The following is a 16,315-nucleotide window of genomic DNA, read 5'->3' as shown; positions in this document are numbered from 1 at the left end:
GACTATTGAGTTCCTGAAGCCTGATGTGTGAAACCAAGGAGCTGAATGTTGACTTGTACTTAATTTCAATTACTTTAAATTTAAATGGTTAGATGTGGCTTGTGGTCACTGTGTGGGATGGTGTAGTTCTAGAGGGTGGGCACTCCCTGAAGGGATCTGCTCCATTCCCAGATCACCCTGAGAGAGACAGATGCAGATCTCTCCCACGCTCTGCCCTGGAGCATGAGCGAGAGCAGGGAGGTGACCCCAGCACCCAGGAAATCCTTGCTCACCTTGTTTGGCCCCAGCACCTCTGCCTCCCCGACCACACCCCTCACTGATGTGTCTGACAGGTCTGAGAATGCTGAACGCAGAATGCTCTTACACCAGTGCTCCTCAGACTCTCGCACTGTAAAACCAGCGGAAGGTACTGCTGAGATGCAGACTCTGATGGGGCAGGTTGGTGATGGGGCCTGAGGGTCCACATGTCTAACAAGCTCCCATATAAAACTGATGCTACTGCTGGTCTGGGGACCACACTTTGAGTAGTAAGGTTTAGACAGTTGTCTTGAAATGTCAGTTTGTTACATGTACACATACCATGCCGAAGCTGAAGCTGCAAATACTTTGGGCACCTGATGTGAAGAGCTGAATCATTAGAAAAGACCGTGATGCTGGGGAAGATCGAAGGCAGGAGGCGAAGGGGATGACAGAGGACCAGAGGGTTGCATGGCATCACTGACTCAATGGACGTGAGTTTGAGCAAACTCTGGGAGACGGTGAAGGACAGGGAAGCCTGGCGTGCTGCAGTCCATGGGGTCGCAAAGAGTTGGACATGGCTGAGCGACTGAACGACAACACCACCTGCCATGACAGCTAGCCTACTAGCTTACATTAATATCTATATCTCATTGTTTTGTGGTATCTGCTCTCTAAAGACTTTGAAAAGCATACTCTGTGAGAACAGGATGGGTTAAATCAGCTCATACTGTGCAGCGCCACAAAAATGCCTGAAGCCTTGGTCAAGGAAATAAAATTAAATGCATATTCGTCTCATACAGAAAATAACAGCTAACACTTACTGAGCATTTACCATGTGCTAGACACAGTGCTATGCATGTGATGAATGAGTATTACCTCATTTAATCCTCATAACAGCCTTTTTCACAGAAGAGAAAATCAAGGCATAGATAGGCTAAGTAATGTGCCTGTGGTCATACAGCTAGTAAGCGGATGAGCCATGGAATCTGAGGAGTCTGATGGGACCCCCACACTGTACCTGCAGCTTTGGTTGAAAGCTTAAGATCAGGGCATGTCTATGCAAGTCAATGGACTCTTTTAGAGAAACAGATTCTAATGAAATACCTGCCCACAGGTATTCATAGTGGCTTTACTCACAATGATCAAACCTGGAAGTACCCAAGATGCCCACCAATAGGTGAAAGAATAAACAAATTACACATTATTCAGACAATAGAATATTAGTCAGAGATAAAAAGATAAGAGCTTAAGGGCACATAAAGACATACAGGAAAGTTAAATTCATATTACTAAGTGAAAGAAACCAGTCTGAAAAGGCCACATAATGTATGGCATTCTGGAAAAGGCAAAACTATGCAGACAGGAAAAGGATCAGTGGTTGCCAGGGGTCTGGGGAGGAAGGGGGAGGGATGAACAGGTGAAGCAATTTTAAGGTAGTGAAACTATCCTGTGTGACGCTGTAATGTGGATACACGACATGATGCATCTGCCAAAACCCACAGGCAAAACACAGTGAGCCTGAATGTCAAATATGGGTCTGTTGAGCTAATAACACTGTATCAGCACGGCTTCATCAATTGTAACAAATGAACCATCTCATCCTTCAAGGATTAAATCAAAAGCTACACACATTTTTTTGTTGTTTAGTCCCAACTCTTTGGGGACCCCATGGACTATAGCCTACCGAGTTCCTCTGTCCATGGGATGCTCCCAGCAAGAATACTGGAGTGGGTTGCTAGGCCTTCCTCTAGGGGATCTTCCCGACCCAGGGATCGAATCTGCGTCTCCTGCATTGCAGGTGGATTCTTTACCAATGAATCACTTGGGAAGCCCACCACACACATATAGGATGTTAATAGTAGAGAAAAGTGTGGCCAAGGGATAGGAGATATATGGGAACTCTCTGTATTTTCTGCTTAATTATTCTGTAAAACTTGCTTTTAAAAAGTTTATTAATTGAAAAAGAACATGATTAATGCACACATTTTTATATCTAACTTTGGAGAGGGAGGCCAAAGACCCTCCAGCAATGACAAAATTCCTGTCCCAGAATATATCACTCATCTACCCTCTCCACCCAACTCCCCTAGAGCCCAGCAAAGGTCTGGCAAGAGTAGATACTTTGTAAATATCTGTTGATTCATTTTAAAAGCAAAGATCTAACATAATACTTGGCATACAGTCGGTGTCAGTAATACTTGCCAGATGAACAAACGTAAGACTGGAATCCTAAAAAAGTGGCCGAAGGACCCCTGGAGACGGGCTCACAGCTGTTCCCTTCCTGTGCTGGTACAGCTGAGGCCTCATCCTCCATTGCTCTTGCCAGCCCCAGCTGTGGCCCCTCCCGGTGGCATCTCAAGGGCAAAACCCCCGCCTGATTCATCTCTCATGCTCCTACTGCACAGGCAGGCCTTGCACACAGTAGGGACATCCTGAATGCTTGCTGACACCTGTCTCGTGGGCTGCTGCAGGTAGCTGGACACACTCACACACCTGCCCATAAAGCTGTGACATCACAGCTGGAGGGAGCCTCTCACATTCCCTCCATGCGTCAAAGCCTCTCTCCTGCCCCCACAGCAAGGTCACTGGATACAAGTCTCCACTTCTTCCCTCTCTGTCTCCAGACTTACTCTATTTTCTCGCTCCTTCTGTGTAACCAGAGAAGTTTGCTTGTGCTGATTCATCTACTCTTAGCACATCTATGAGGGGGCAGGAGGCGAGTAAAAGATTGGACTCTGCCCGCAAGAAGCTTACAAGAGAGGAACTGAGTCTCAGAGAGAGTGAGCTGTCTGCTCAAGGTCACAGGGCAGGTGAAGGAGGGTCAGGCAATCAAATGCAGTTCCAGTGACTCTAAAGCTCTTTGTCACTGAGTTCTGCTGAGCCTCTCATCTGCATAATCTTCTGAAGTTACAGCTCTGTTCATGACAGTGAGCCTTGTACTGAAACACTCAATGGCTCCCTGTAGACCACTGGATAAAATCTTCAGCTCTCTGGGCTTGACATCTGGTGTTCCCAACGAACAGGCCTCAGTCTGCTGTCTCACCTTATTTCTTGTGATTCCCTGTCACAAAATCTATCCTGTGGCCACAGTGAACTACTTACCATTTCCTCCGTATATGCAGAATTTCTGAGCTTTATCTCCAAATAGTCTTCCCTTCCCCATCCTTCAAGGATCAAATCAAAGATTTTATGGTTTCTTAAAATCTTCTCTGGGACATCCAACTGGAAATAATTTTGGTTTCCTCTGTTTGCAGTCCCTTTATCTAAATCACTGTACAGCATGCACCCATCGACCCACTCACCCACCTACCCATCCTCCCATCCACTCATCCATCCATCCCTCTATCTACCCATTCACCCACCTACCCATTCTCCCATCCACTCATCCATCCATCCCTCTATCTACCCACTCACCCACCTACCCATCCTCCCATCCACTCATCCATCCATCCCTCTATCTACCCATTCACCTACCCAACCATCCATCCATCCACCCACTCATGCACTCACCCATCTACCGATCCATCCATCCATCCATCCACTCACTCATCCAACCCCTTATCTATCAATTCACCTATTCATCCATCTATCCATCCACTCATTCAACTACCCACCTACTCATCCTGTATTGACTGGGAGCCTAACATGTGCCAGGTTCTCTGACAGGTGCCAGGGAGTCACAGTGGACAAGACAAACACATCCTCAGCTTACATGGAGCTGACAGTCTAATGGAGGGAGGTTAACAGTGAAGCTTCAACAAATGAACACAAGATTGCTTCAAACAGCCATCTACCCTATGCATAAAATAATACAGAGGTTTGGTTAAAGTCATGAGGTTTAGTGGGGGTGTTTGAGCTCAGCTGATCAGATATAACCTTGGAGCAGAGACTATAGGGTGAGAGGGAGCCAGCCACGGGAATATCTGATGGGACAGCGGTCCAAACAGATAGGGTCTGTGATGCTCTGGAAAGAGCCTGGGATGTCCAGGGCCATGTGGGAGATGGGACCAGGTCACAGAGGGTTCCTTAGCCTTGGTCATGGTTGAGTAGTCTGGATTCTAATTCTAGTGTAAGGAGAAGCTGCTAGGACTTATAAGCAGGAGAGTCAGACTTCTGGGCTTTTTTCTGGTCCTGACTGAGTGACTAGAAAGGAATGGCCCTCCTGCCATAAGCAGCTCAGAACAGACAAAAACAGAACCATTTTCAGGCAGTAGATAACACTCAGGGCAAGACTATTATCCCTGCGAGATGGGGCGATGCCAAGAGGGGTATGCCGAGCCCTCTGCCTGGGGACAAGGACTGGAGCCCAAACAGAGCACAGAGTCCTGTCACACTGAACTGGCAGGGCCAGAGGGCAGGGCAGCTGATGGAACTGGACGCTCCAGGGCGTGGCACAGGGAAGGGAGAGCCGGGCAGAGCAGGGCCCCGTGTGTCCATGTGGAGGCTCCTGCGGCTGATGGCTGGGCTGCAAACATCCAGGGTGAGACCACCAAGGCTCCCCAGGTAGCGCTGCATGGGGCTGACAGTGCAGCAGCAACACAAGAGGCCAGACACTGCCGAAGAAACGCAGAGTCAGAGGATCGGGGCTCCCGCCCTGCCGGAGCGGACAGATCTGGTCAACACCAAGTATCCATTCATCCTTGGTACCTGGCTGAGACAAAGCAGGGTTCTTCCCTTAGGGGAAAGAACCATGTCCTAAGGCAGGGTTTCTGTTCCTGTGGCACTATGGACATTTGTCACCCACAATTCTCTGTCACAGGGGCTGTCCTGTGCCTTGTAGAACATTTAACAGCATCCCTGGCCTCTGCTCACGGGATGCCAGTAACTGTCCCTCCCCACAATCAAGTTGCAACCTCCAATAATGTTTGCAGACATTTCCAAGTGTCTCCCAGGAAGCAAAATTCCCCTAGTTGACAACCATCACTCTAGAGTAATCACCACTCTAGATGCATCCTTAAAAAGCCTAAAGCCAAGCCCTGGCAAGATCTACAGGGGAGTCGGAGTTGAGAATCCTATTAAGCCCTACTCAGTCCATATTAAGTTAGAGGAACTTGACAAACAGCTTGGGATTTCCACTGACCCACACTAAAAAACAAATCTGAACCTATACAAGTTTAAGATGATCAGCCAGTAACTGAATTATCTATTAAAATAAACACCAACTACTCTTCACAGGAAGATAAATCCAGACTGTTGACAACATATTATCCCCAATATTCAGTCAAAAACTACCAGGCATGGGTCTTCCCAGGTGGCTCAGTGGTAAAGAATCTGCCTGTTTATGCAGGACATGCAAGAGATGTAGGTTCGATACCTGGATCAGGAAAATCCCCTGGAGAAGGAAATGACAAACCCACTCTAGCATTCTTGCCTGGGAAATCCCACGGACAGAGGAGACTGGCGGCTACAGGCCATTTGTTGTTATTTTTCAGTTGCTCAGTCGTGTCTGACGCTTTGTGACCTCATGAACCGGAGCACGCCAGGCTCCCCTGTGCATCACCAACTCCTGGAGCTTGCACAAACTCATGTCCATTGAGTCGGTGATACCATCCAACCATCTCATCCTCTGTCATCCCCTTCTCCTCCCACCTTCAATCTTTCCCAGCATCAGGGTCTTTTCCAATGAGTCAGTTCTTCCCATCAGGTGGCCAAAGTATTGGACTTTCAGCTTCAGCATCAGTCCTTCCAATGAATATTCAGAACTGATTTCCTTTAGGATGGACTGGTTGGATCTCCTTGTGGGCCAAGGGACTCTCAACAGTCTTCTCCAACACCACAGTTTGAAACAATATTCAGAGCTGATTTCCTTTAGGATGGACTGGTTGGATCTCCTTGTGGGCCAAGGGACTCTCAACAGTCTTCTCCAACACCACAGTTTGAAATAATCAATCCTTTGGCGCTCAGCCTTCTTCATGGTCCAACTCTCACATCCATACATGACCACTGGAAAAACCATAGCCTTGACTAGACAGACCTTTGTCAGCAAAGTAATGCCTCTGCTTTTTAATATGCTGTCTAGGTTGGTTATAGCTTTTCTTCCAAGGAACACACGTCTTTCCATTTCATGGCTGCAGTCACCGTCCACAGGGTCGCACAGAGCTGGACACGACTGAGGTGACTCAGCAGGCACAGGGTGGCTAGATTAATACCCCCCTCTAACTGCTGAGGAGTCCACGCGTGACGGAAGAGGCACAGCTGTGTCAGATGCATTCCAGCCCCCGCACAGCCCTTCTCCGCCGCTATCACTGACTTCACTCTGTCTCTTTCCAAGGAGACTGTCAACGCCTTGAAGACAAGAGCAACGTGTGATCTGATTCTGCCTCCCCCTGCTTGGTTCTGAGCGGAAAACACACCTGCGTGGTGGAACCATGACCCTAACCCAGGATCAAATAAAGTGAAAGGAAAACTTTGGGGGATTTTCAGTCCCAAGGAGTGAGGTTGGCAAGCACCTATGTCAGTGAGGTTTGCAATCTTTTCCAAAACGTATCCAATGTCTCTAAGCCAATATCAGTTTTGTAAATATTGGTTTGAACGTCCACAACAGCCAAGAGGCCCCTTTCCCCTTGGGTCCGAACCTGGACTCCGAGTATACTGCCACCAGGTGGCAGCAATTCCACGGCCCCATCCCTGAGGTGCATCGGTTCAGCTCACTTCAGTCGCTCAGTCGCGTCTGGACTGCAGCGCGCCAGGCTTCCCTGTCCATCACCAACTCCCGGAGTTTACTCAAACTCATGTCCATTGCGTTGGTGATGCCATCCAACCATCTTGTCCTCTGTCATCCCCTTCTCCTCCCGCCTTCAATCTCTCCCAGCATCAGAGTCTTTTTCAATGAGTAGGTTCTTGGCATCAGGGGGCCAAAGCATTGGAGTTTCAACTTCAGCATCAGTCCTTCTAACGAATATTCAGGACTGATTCATTAGGTTCATCAGGTAGGTTTTTCAAAAAAATTACTTACTTTAATTGTAGGATAATTACTTTACAACATCGTGATGGCTTTTGCTGTACATCAACATGAATCAGCCATAGGCATACATGTGACCCCTCCCTCCTGAACCCCACCTCCCACCTCCCTCCTCACCCCACCCCTCAGGTTGTCACAGAGTACCAGCTTTGGGTTCCCTGCATCATACATCAAACTCCCACTGGCTATTGATTTTACATGTGGCGATGGATGTTTCAATGCTATTCTCTCAAATCATCCCACCCTCTCCTTCTCCCACTGAGTCCATAAGCCTGTTCTTTATGTCTGTTTCTCCTTTGCTGCCCTGCACCTAGGATCAGCGGTACCATCTTTCTAGATTCCATATACATCAGATAGGGTTTTAATCCGGGGTCTTGTTTGCCCTGACTTGTCCCCCGGTGAGGTGGAGAGAGGGGGAGACTTGGCATTCTGAGGGCTTTCTCTGGGCGTCGTCCAACCCTGTCCCCTCAGCTGCAGGTTCCAGTTCCCTCCAGAGAGGAGGCTGACTTGGGGTGCTTGTCCCTGACTTGGAAAAGCAGACCCCGGGACTTGGATCTGTGACAGGCCTTTCTGTTCCTGCCCTGAAAACACACACTCGAAACACAATGAAGAGCGAAAGTGGCAGAAATCTGGGGCAGGGAAAATGTGATTTCCTGCAAGAGCCCCTCCACTCCCCCAAAGACTGAAAAGGCAGAAAATAAAAATTTGAGGGGGGAAAAAATGGAGTGGAAGCACTTCACACTTGAGAGAGAACACAGGGCTGACAGAGAAGACAAATAGATGTTTAGAAAGTTATAACAGACCACGGAATGCAAATTGCCAGGGGACAAAGGCGGCGAGCTGCTGTGTCGCTTCAAGTGCTTGACAAGAAACTTAATTACTGGACCCGTGATTAGAGGCGCTCGGTTCTGAGTTCAAGGCCTCCCCTTGGGCTGGCCAGAGCCAGGGGCATGGGCACAGAAGGAGGAACACCACCGAGTGCCCGATGCCCTACTATGTGCCAGGCCCTGGCCGGGCACCCACACTGAAGCCGGGAAGTGCGTTTGCCTTCCCAGGCGCACTGGCTTCACGGCTGCCATGTGTAGCAGATGTTCATACCTGGATGGACAGGTGATGGCCCTGAGCTCAGAGAGTTAAGGCGATGGGCTGAAGGCTGCCCAGGAACTCAACGGCAGGAGTGTCTCAAATTCCCTTCCCCGTGCACTGAAAATCCCTCTCTCTGAACCCCCAACCACGGCACGTGCTATGTCACCATAATGCAAAGTCACACAGACTCTGGTGGGAACAGTCCTTCTTTTCTTCGTTCATTCATTCAAAATCTATTACTGAGCGTGTACGGTGCTGCAGGCACTGGAGAGCTAACAGTGACTCTAACAGGTCAATCCCTGCCCTCACGGACGCCACACTGTCGTGCGTGGCAGACAGTGATGCACGATGAATAGTCTGAATGTTGGCAAGTGCCACGGAGAAGTCAAAGCCGGGAAGGTGGGCAGGATGTGTGGGGGGTGGGAGGGACGTGCGGTTTGAAACCAGGTGGACAGGAAGCCCTCAGGGACACGACCACCCTGCAGACCTGGAGACAGCGTCCATGGCTCTCTCGACCCCACAGTGTCCCGTGACGAAGGCGTTCTCCCGGCTCCCAGGCTCCCAGCACTCAGCTCCTCACCTGTTTTCCATTTCTGGAATTCTCTCTGCTGCCTCACTAGCTTGGGAGACAGGAGAAGGGGACTGCTGTGAACACTGCTCCCACCCACCAGCCCCAGAATCAGTTTTCATGGAGAATCCCTGCCATACAAGCTCTGAGCGGCCAGAAGGGTCCCTCAAAGGGAACCGTCCCTTGTTAAAGGCCCCGGGAGTGGTGTCCAGAGCTCTGCACCAGTCAGGCTCCCTGCGACCCTTTGCAAATGTAAATGACACAGCAAACAGGCATGTCTGAGCTCCTTGTAAGTGGGAGGGAACGGTGGCTGGGCGGGATCTGGAATTACTGGAAATCCCGGACCCTGCAGAGGCTGCATCTGAAGTCCTCGTCACCCTGGTCGGGATGTGGGCAGAAGAGCAGCGCTTTGGGCGGGAAGACACCCTGGGGACCTTCCTTCTACTGGGCGTCACTGCCTCCCCTCCCTTGTTGACTCGCACAGGCCCCAGACTTCAGGGAACTCCAAACATGCCTGCAGAAAAGTGACACTCTGATGGGGAGGTGCAGTCCCCCAGTCATCACTGGAGCCCCAGGACAGGGCTGGCTGCAGCAGGCTGCAGAAGAGACCAGGCAACTTGGGGGTTCTGTCCAACACCTGCAGCAACACCACCCCCATCCCCGAAGCCCCCACCCAGCGAGCCTCTGGGAAGGCAAGAGAGGGAAAGTGACGGCATCAGAGCAGCCGCTCCCCACCCCCTGGGGTGGATGTAGAAAAGGCTGATCGGCCCTGGCTTTGGCACAAGGGTGGTCATCAGTAACAAGCCGCCCGTTCTCCACAGATGGAAAGGAAGCAGGAGGCTGTGATCCTGCCCAACCCCACGTCCCTCTTTTCACAGGGAGAGGAACCCGGGTGATGGGGGGGACTCTGCTCTCTTGCACCAGACCGTGGGCCCCCTGCAGGGAAGGGGGTCTTGCTCATTCTACATACTGAGTATCTGACACGGGTGCTTGTATTGGGTTCAGGGCTTGGTTCAGTGTGGGCAAGGCCTGTGGGCAAGGCCTCTTTCCATAGCATGGATAAGCCCCAGGGAACAGGCAGAATGGTGACCTTTTCTAGATGTGTAAGTAGCCAGTGAAATCACCAAGCAGAGTTCTTCCATGACATACTTTGTTAATATGGGTTTCACTTTTTCCAAGGATAATCCCTTATTGCCATAATGTCGATTTACTTTAAATAATGACAAAAAATGTATCAACTGGTAATTAAACCCACCCAGACTGTTTTGGCCTTTCCCAGTTTGGGGGGGAGGTGGGGAGGAGAGGATATTAAAGTAGTTTTAAGAAGTGAAAAAAAAAATAGTGCCCTTTGCTTCTTCGTGGTCTGGAACACGTACCCAGTTGTAACTGGGTGGTATGGATACTCATCTCCTTTCATTTAGGAGCTGTCCTGCCCAGAACCCAGGGACTCTGGGCTCTCAGTCCTCATTGGGTTGCTCAGCTGCCATGTGGCCACAGGCAAGTGTCCCAGCCTCTCTGATCTGAGTCTCTCTGCCAAGTGGACGTGTTAGCTGGGGCACTGTCACTCTGCTGCCCTGCCCATGGGCTGCCCTCTCTCAGCACCAGGAGACAAGCTTCGCATGGGCTCCGAAGGTGGAGGAACCGTCAAAACCCTTACACACACTCAGCGTGCCTGTACACTCCATTGCCGGCCTTTCAGCCCCCAGAGCAGATAGAGAGCTGGTTCAGGGCTGCTCCCATCTCCCTTTCCATCCATGCTGAGCCCTTCCTGCAACACACCCAGCTAGTGTTCAAAAACACTAGCTACATGGAGTGCTATTCGCCTTTCCCTTTGGGGTCACTATCCTCATCTGTGCATGAGACAATCAGCTATGACTACTGCTTTTTGGTGGAGCTACACACATGGGGGTGCTGGAGAAGACTGCAGAATCCCTTGGGCAGCAAGGAGATCAAACCTGTCCATCCCAAAGGAGATCAACCCTGAAGATTCGTCGGAAGGACGGACGCTGAAGCTCCAATACTTTTGCCACCTGATGCGAAGAGATGAGTCATTGAAAAAGACCCTGATGCTGGGAAAGATTGAGAGCAGGAGGAGAAGGGGACGATAGAGGATTGGATAGCATCACCGACTCGACGGACATGGCTTTGAGCAAACTCCAAGAGATAGTACAGGACAGGGAAACCTGGCATGCTGCAGTCCACAGGGTCACAAAGAGTCGGATGTGACTTAGTGATTGAACAACAACACAACAAACAACAAACATATCCATGTCTTGGCTGTTACTGACGGGAGAAACAAAAATTATTACAGCTCACAGATCTGGTGAGCTGGAGGTTTTCAGACTTCTTGCTAAAGCAACAAAACATTCCTTTAAAAGTCAATATAGCTCTCCCTCTTACATTCATTCAGCAAACATTTATTGAGCTACTGTGTACCAGGAGCTTCTACGTCTTGCTAACCCCTTTCCACTGAATGTAGGATGATAAGGGTGGGAGGTCTTGGAACCCTTGATAAACGGGGTCACATGGTTTCTGGCTCTACTACTCAATTCCACCTTTGACTCATGCCTTTGGAGAGCCACAGACAGTATGTAAAAAAATAATAACACCATGGCCAGTGCTCCAGTAAGACCTTATTTATATAAACAGGCGGAGGGCTGAATTTGGCCAGAAGGTCATAGTTTGCCAACCCACACTCATGGAAAACTCAGGGCTCTCCAAGTCTATTTTGAAAACGATTCAGTGAATTCACCCTTTCATGTCATCTGTGGGGAACTGAGGCCCAGAAGGAGAAAGAGAGAAGGAACTTGTCCAAGGTCACTCAGGACCAGAGGAAGAACCCAAAGCCCGACTCCCAGCTCCATCACTCCAAGTGGCCACGCTCCACAGAAGAGCCTTGCAGGTGAGCGCTGGCCGGGGACCCAGATGCTTTATTAAAGGGAAGAGCTGGTAGGTAACGGGGATGATTGGGGCAAATGGTCTGAACGGGGAACTGCCTGGCCTCACCTTTGTTCTTCTGCCCATGGGCATGCATGTGTCTGTGTGTGCACGTGTGTCTTTGTGCAGGGTTCCAAGGCTGGGAAAGACTGGGGGCAGGAGGAGAAGGGGGCAACAGAGGGTGAGATGGTTGGATGGCAGCACCAACTCATAGGACCTGAGTCTGAGTAAACTCTGGGAGACAGTGAAGGACAGGGAAGCCTGGCGTGCTGCAGCCCGTGGGGTTGCAGGGAGTCGGAGACAACTTAGCAACTGAACAACATTAAGACTGTAGGTATCACAGTTGGGTTTTCACAAACTTTTCTGATCATCAGGGTGGTCATTGGAGCCTCTTAATAATATAGACGCCCACGTGCCATCTCAGCCCCCCAACAATGCATCTCAATGTGTGCCAAGGTATCTCGGGGATCAGCCAGGTTTGGAAGCTCTGGGAGATGCTTGGGACCAGCTGACCCTGAGGACCAGGAGAAGGAAGCCAGTGAGCAGAGGAGAGAACAGGACAGTCATCCTGGATCAAAGCAGAATTCGTGGACTTAACAAAAATACACAGACCGGTGATTTCGGAAATCTGTTTTCCAAAACTGCTTCTTCAACTGAGCCCTTGGCATCAGAGGTTGGAGTTGGAGAGGCCAACCGTCAGGAGCTCATTTCCTTCTTCCTAGGGATTCTGCCTGCAACTCAGGTGGCTGCTGTCAGCAACCTGGTGGGGTCTGAGCCTCGGGGCTCTCACGGTGTGGCAAACGGAGACAGAAATGAACACACACGCCAGTGCCACCATCCGCTTTAATCCACCGTAATGAGCTTTACCTGAGCTGCACAAACCAGGCTTCCTCAAATATTCCCACCCCCACCTTTCTAACGGGGGCAGCCTCAGCCGAGATAATAGATGCGACATTTGTGAAATGAAAATGTCTCCTGCCATATTAACAAACAAGAAATGTCACAGCCATCAGCGATTTCTGGCCTCCAAATGTGAATGAGGGCTCCCCAAACTGCAACCCAGCAGATGCTACCACCCCCCAAGGTGACGGCTGAGGCACTGGGGGAATGCAGGAAGGTGAACAAGGAGGCAGGATTGTCCCTAGACGGCTGTGGTGCACAGGAAAGGAATGAATCCAGTGAGCCCAGAAGCCTGCATCTTCCCATAGATAGAATGCGAAATTCTCTAACTTGATATCTGATCTTCGCTGTTCAGACTGCCTGCTCCCTTTGTTGCAAACTTGTATATAGCTTGACTTCCCCTCCTGTCTCCTTGGAGCAGTTTTCTCAGAGCTACTGAGATGCTGTCTTTCCAGGCTTGGAGTCCTAAACATTCCCACCAAACAAAGTAACTCTACTTTCAGGTTGTGATTATATTTTTCATTCGACACATCTCTTGCAAGCTTTGTGATCAGCTGAACACAGATTCTACACTCAACTCTGTAATCTGTGTTTGTTTTCACAGAAAAACGAGCGCCTCCTCACCCACTGGGATATGTGTGAGTATGTTATTTCACATGTTGGAGTTGCCAGGGGCCCTCAAATAACACTGAGCCCTGGGACCCGCCCCCAGAGAGTTTCCTTTCATTGGTCTGGGTTGTGCTCTGGGAATTGGAATTTTCTAAAGCTCCCCAGGGTTTTCTAACAAGTGGTGGGTGTTGGAAAGACTTGATCCCCTAAGATGCTGTCTTCACCTCTTATCTAACACCCTCAGGCACACACACCACCCCTGCCCACCTGGAGATGCTTCAGCATAAACAGTTCCACCCAGGATTCAGAACGGCTGATGCCTTTCCAAAGACAACTAACAGCCTGACCAGGTCACCCATTATTTTCTTTCTGTGAGCAAACCCCCTGCAAAGAAAATCGCCAAGACCCAGTTTCTCTCAGAGAACCACGGCTGCAGAGATCTGTGTTCTCAGGTGGGGAAAAAAAAGTGTATTTTTATTTTTACTGGCCTCTAGCTGAGCAATTCCTGCAATTATGAAGGCAGGCAGTAGACCGCAGTATGCATACATGTGGTTCGTCGCTCAGCAGTGTCCAACTCTCTGCGACCCCAAAGACTGCAGCCTGCCAGGCTCCTCTGTCCATGGAATCCCCCAGGCAAGAATACTGGAGTGGGCTGCCATGCCCTTCTCCTGGAGATTTTCCTGACCTAGGGAACGCACCTGGGTCTCCTGGATTATAGGCGGATTCTCTACTCTCTGAGTCACTAGGGAAGCCCTGTTGGCACTTGAAAACCCAGATATTTTCTTATCATGGTATAGATATTTCCAAACACCATTTATGCTCATCACTGCTTTGAAATCACGGAAACTGTTCATCATACGCTGGATCTTGCTACATTGGTCTGTGCTAAGTCACTTGCTACATGACCGTGTCACAAAATCTGTCTTTTCTCATGTTTTGGTGATTGCATTTCAATATATCTGACTCCCTGTTTTACACATTGAGAAGTATTATTCTGAGAAGGAGGCCACAGACCTTCCAACTACTCGACGGGGCCACTTGGCCTCCATGGAGAAGCCTCCGTGGAAGTGGCGGCTGGCTGTGCACAGAGCCAGTGACTCTTACCTGTGGGTCGGAGAGCCGGGAGAGGTCGGGGTACAGGTAGAACTTGACGCCTTCGGAGGCCCCAGGCAACGTGACCCCTCGGATCAGGAGGATCAGCAGCATGACATAGGGGAATGTCGCGGTGACATACACCACCTGCCAGGAGAGGAGGGCAAGGGTCAAGAAGGGGTGATGATGATGGGCAATGCAGCAGCTCCCCCCCCACCACCTTCTCGCCAGCAGCAAGAGCCCTAACACACGCGTTCTCCCCTCAAGGCCAGATCTTGCAGTGAGCATCTCCTGAGAGCCCACGGGCGGTGCTGTATCAGTGGTCCTCTCCAATCTTCTTCTGAGCGGCACCGAAGAAATACATACATACAATACCACAACCCATACACACACAGAGCCAAGACAGGAAGTTTCTCAGATTCATGCTCATCTCGCATGTGTGATGCACTCTAAGACTTTTTATCAGATGGTTCCATTTGAAAAAAAAAAAAAAAAAAGGTCATGATCCTTTAAATTCATGTCACACTTTACCAACGGGTCAAGACCCACATTTTGAAAATCACTGCTCTTAACAGAAAATCAAGTTTTCATAGCCAAAGACAGGACAGGAGAAGACAGGATAAAACAGAGAAGGGAACGGGAAGGGGAGAGGAGGCTGGGGAGCTGTTGAGGGCGCTGTTTTCCTGGAATCATTCCGGCATGGTCCGCCTGGAAGGAGGAGACTGATGAACCTGATTGGCCCCTGCAGCCCAAGGATGCAGTGCAAGAATGAAGGCAGGGAAAGAGACAGACTCCTCCCCACGCGTCCCTGAGCAGGAGCAGCATAGAAGGAGATGGCCACACCGTGTCGGATCGCGGGGGTTTCTGTCTGCCCGGGGTTCCCTCAGCACTGAGACCGCTCCTGGTCACAGACATCCTCCCGCACATCCTCGCCTCCAGTCGCTTGGCTCCTCTATTTAGAGCAGCAACGTGTTAACCTCTGGGGGCCGCAGACACTTCTGAGACTCTCCTGACAACTGTGGACAGACTCCCTCTCTCCATTCACAGATCATGTGCACCAGCTTCTGGATGGCCCAGAGGCTCCGATTCCTCAGGTAAAGGACCTACGTATGATCTTAATCCCTCCATCACTCGGGAGCCTCTCATCCCTTTGCAAGGCAGGGTTTCTTCTACCAGTGGCTCAGGCCTTCACTCCACTCATTCATTTACAGTATTTACTTACTCATCCCCCTACTCACTCACACCCGCCTGCAACACTCCTATGAACGGAGCACTGAGCTAGACTCCTCGATAAAGTGGGGGGTGGTCAAAGGATGAGGGTTTCTGTCCAAGTCTTCCCCACTGGTAAAAAAAAAAACAAAACCAGACATGTATGTAGTAGCCACTGCGTAACTGGGGGAACACAGAGGATGGAGAAGCACAGAGAAGGGAGAGGCTAACCTCAGGGACAGTCAGGGAGGGCTTCTCCAAGGAGGTGATCCAGCTGTTGACCCATAAAGGATGAAGAGGAGTTTCAGGACACAGGAAACGTGGAGAAAAGGAAGAAGGAACAAGTAAAATCCTACCGCACGCTGGACATGTTACACAGGATGATAGAAACGGCTATGTTTATTCACCACTTCCACACACCAGTCATTCATTCTTCAGACAGTTATGATTATCCTCTTATTAGATATGAAGAAGATATCTAGCATCCTAGATGCTAACTCAGGATGGCCCAGCTAAGGAATGGCTGATGTGAATTTAGTAGGAGGTCTGTGGTGAAAGTCATGACTTCAAGGTCATATGACCAACCACTGGGCTGTGTGTGTGGCTCTCATGACAGCAGTAAGAATTCAGTGTTATTTCCCCCATTTTCAGAGATGTGACTCTCAGAGAAGTCGAGTCATTTGGTTGGTAATTTTAACTCAGCCCTCAAAAAT

At 49.9% G+C, this 16,315-nt stretch overlaps 1 protein-coding gene across 1 annotated transcript in view; it reads right to left on the bottom strand.

Annotated features, from left to right (window-relative positions):
* The window catches only part of SLC6A11 (solute carrier family 6 member 11), a 126,627-nt gene that overhangs the window by 49,553 nt on the left and 60,759 nt on the right, over positions 1 to 16,315 (bottom strand). The window contains exon 6 of the mRNA XM_065935415.1: positions 14,406 to 14,540. Coding sequence (XP_065791487.1) covers positions 14,406 to 14,540 — 135 coding nt within the window. The remainder of the gene's footprint in view (positions 1 to 14,405; positions 14,541 to 16,315) is intronic.

The sequence above is a fragment of the Muntiacus reevesi genome, chromosome 4 (assembly GCF_963930625.1).
Source record: "Muntiacus reevesi chromosome 4, mMunRee1.1, whole genome shotgun sequence".
NCBI classification, from domain to species: domain Eukaryota; kingdom Metazoa; phylum Chordata; class Mammalia; order Artiodactyla; family Cervidae; genus Muntiacus; species Muntiacus reevesi.
The sequence above is the reverse complement of the archived record's forward strand: the minus strand, read 5'-3'. Positions and strand labels throughout refer to the sequence as shown.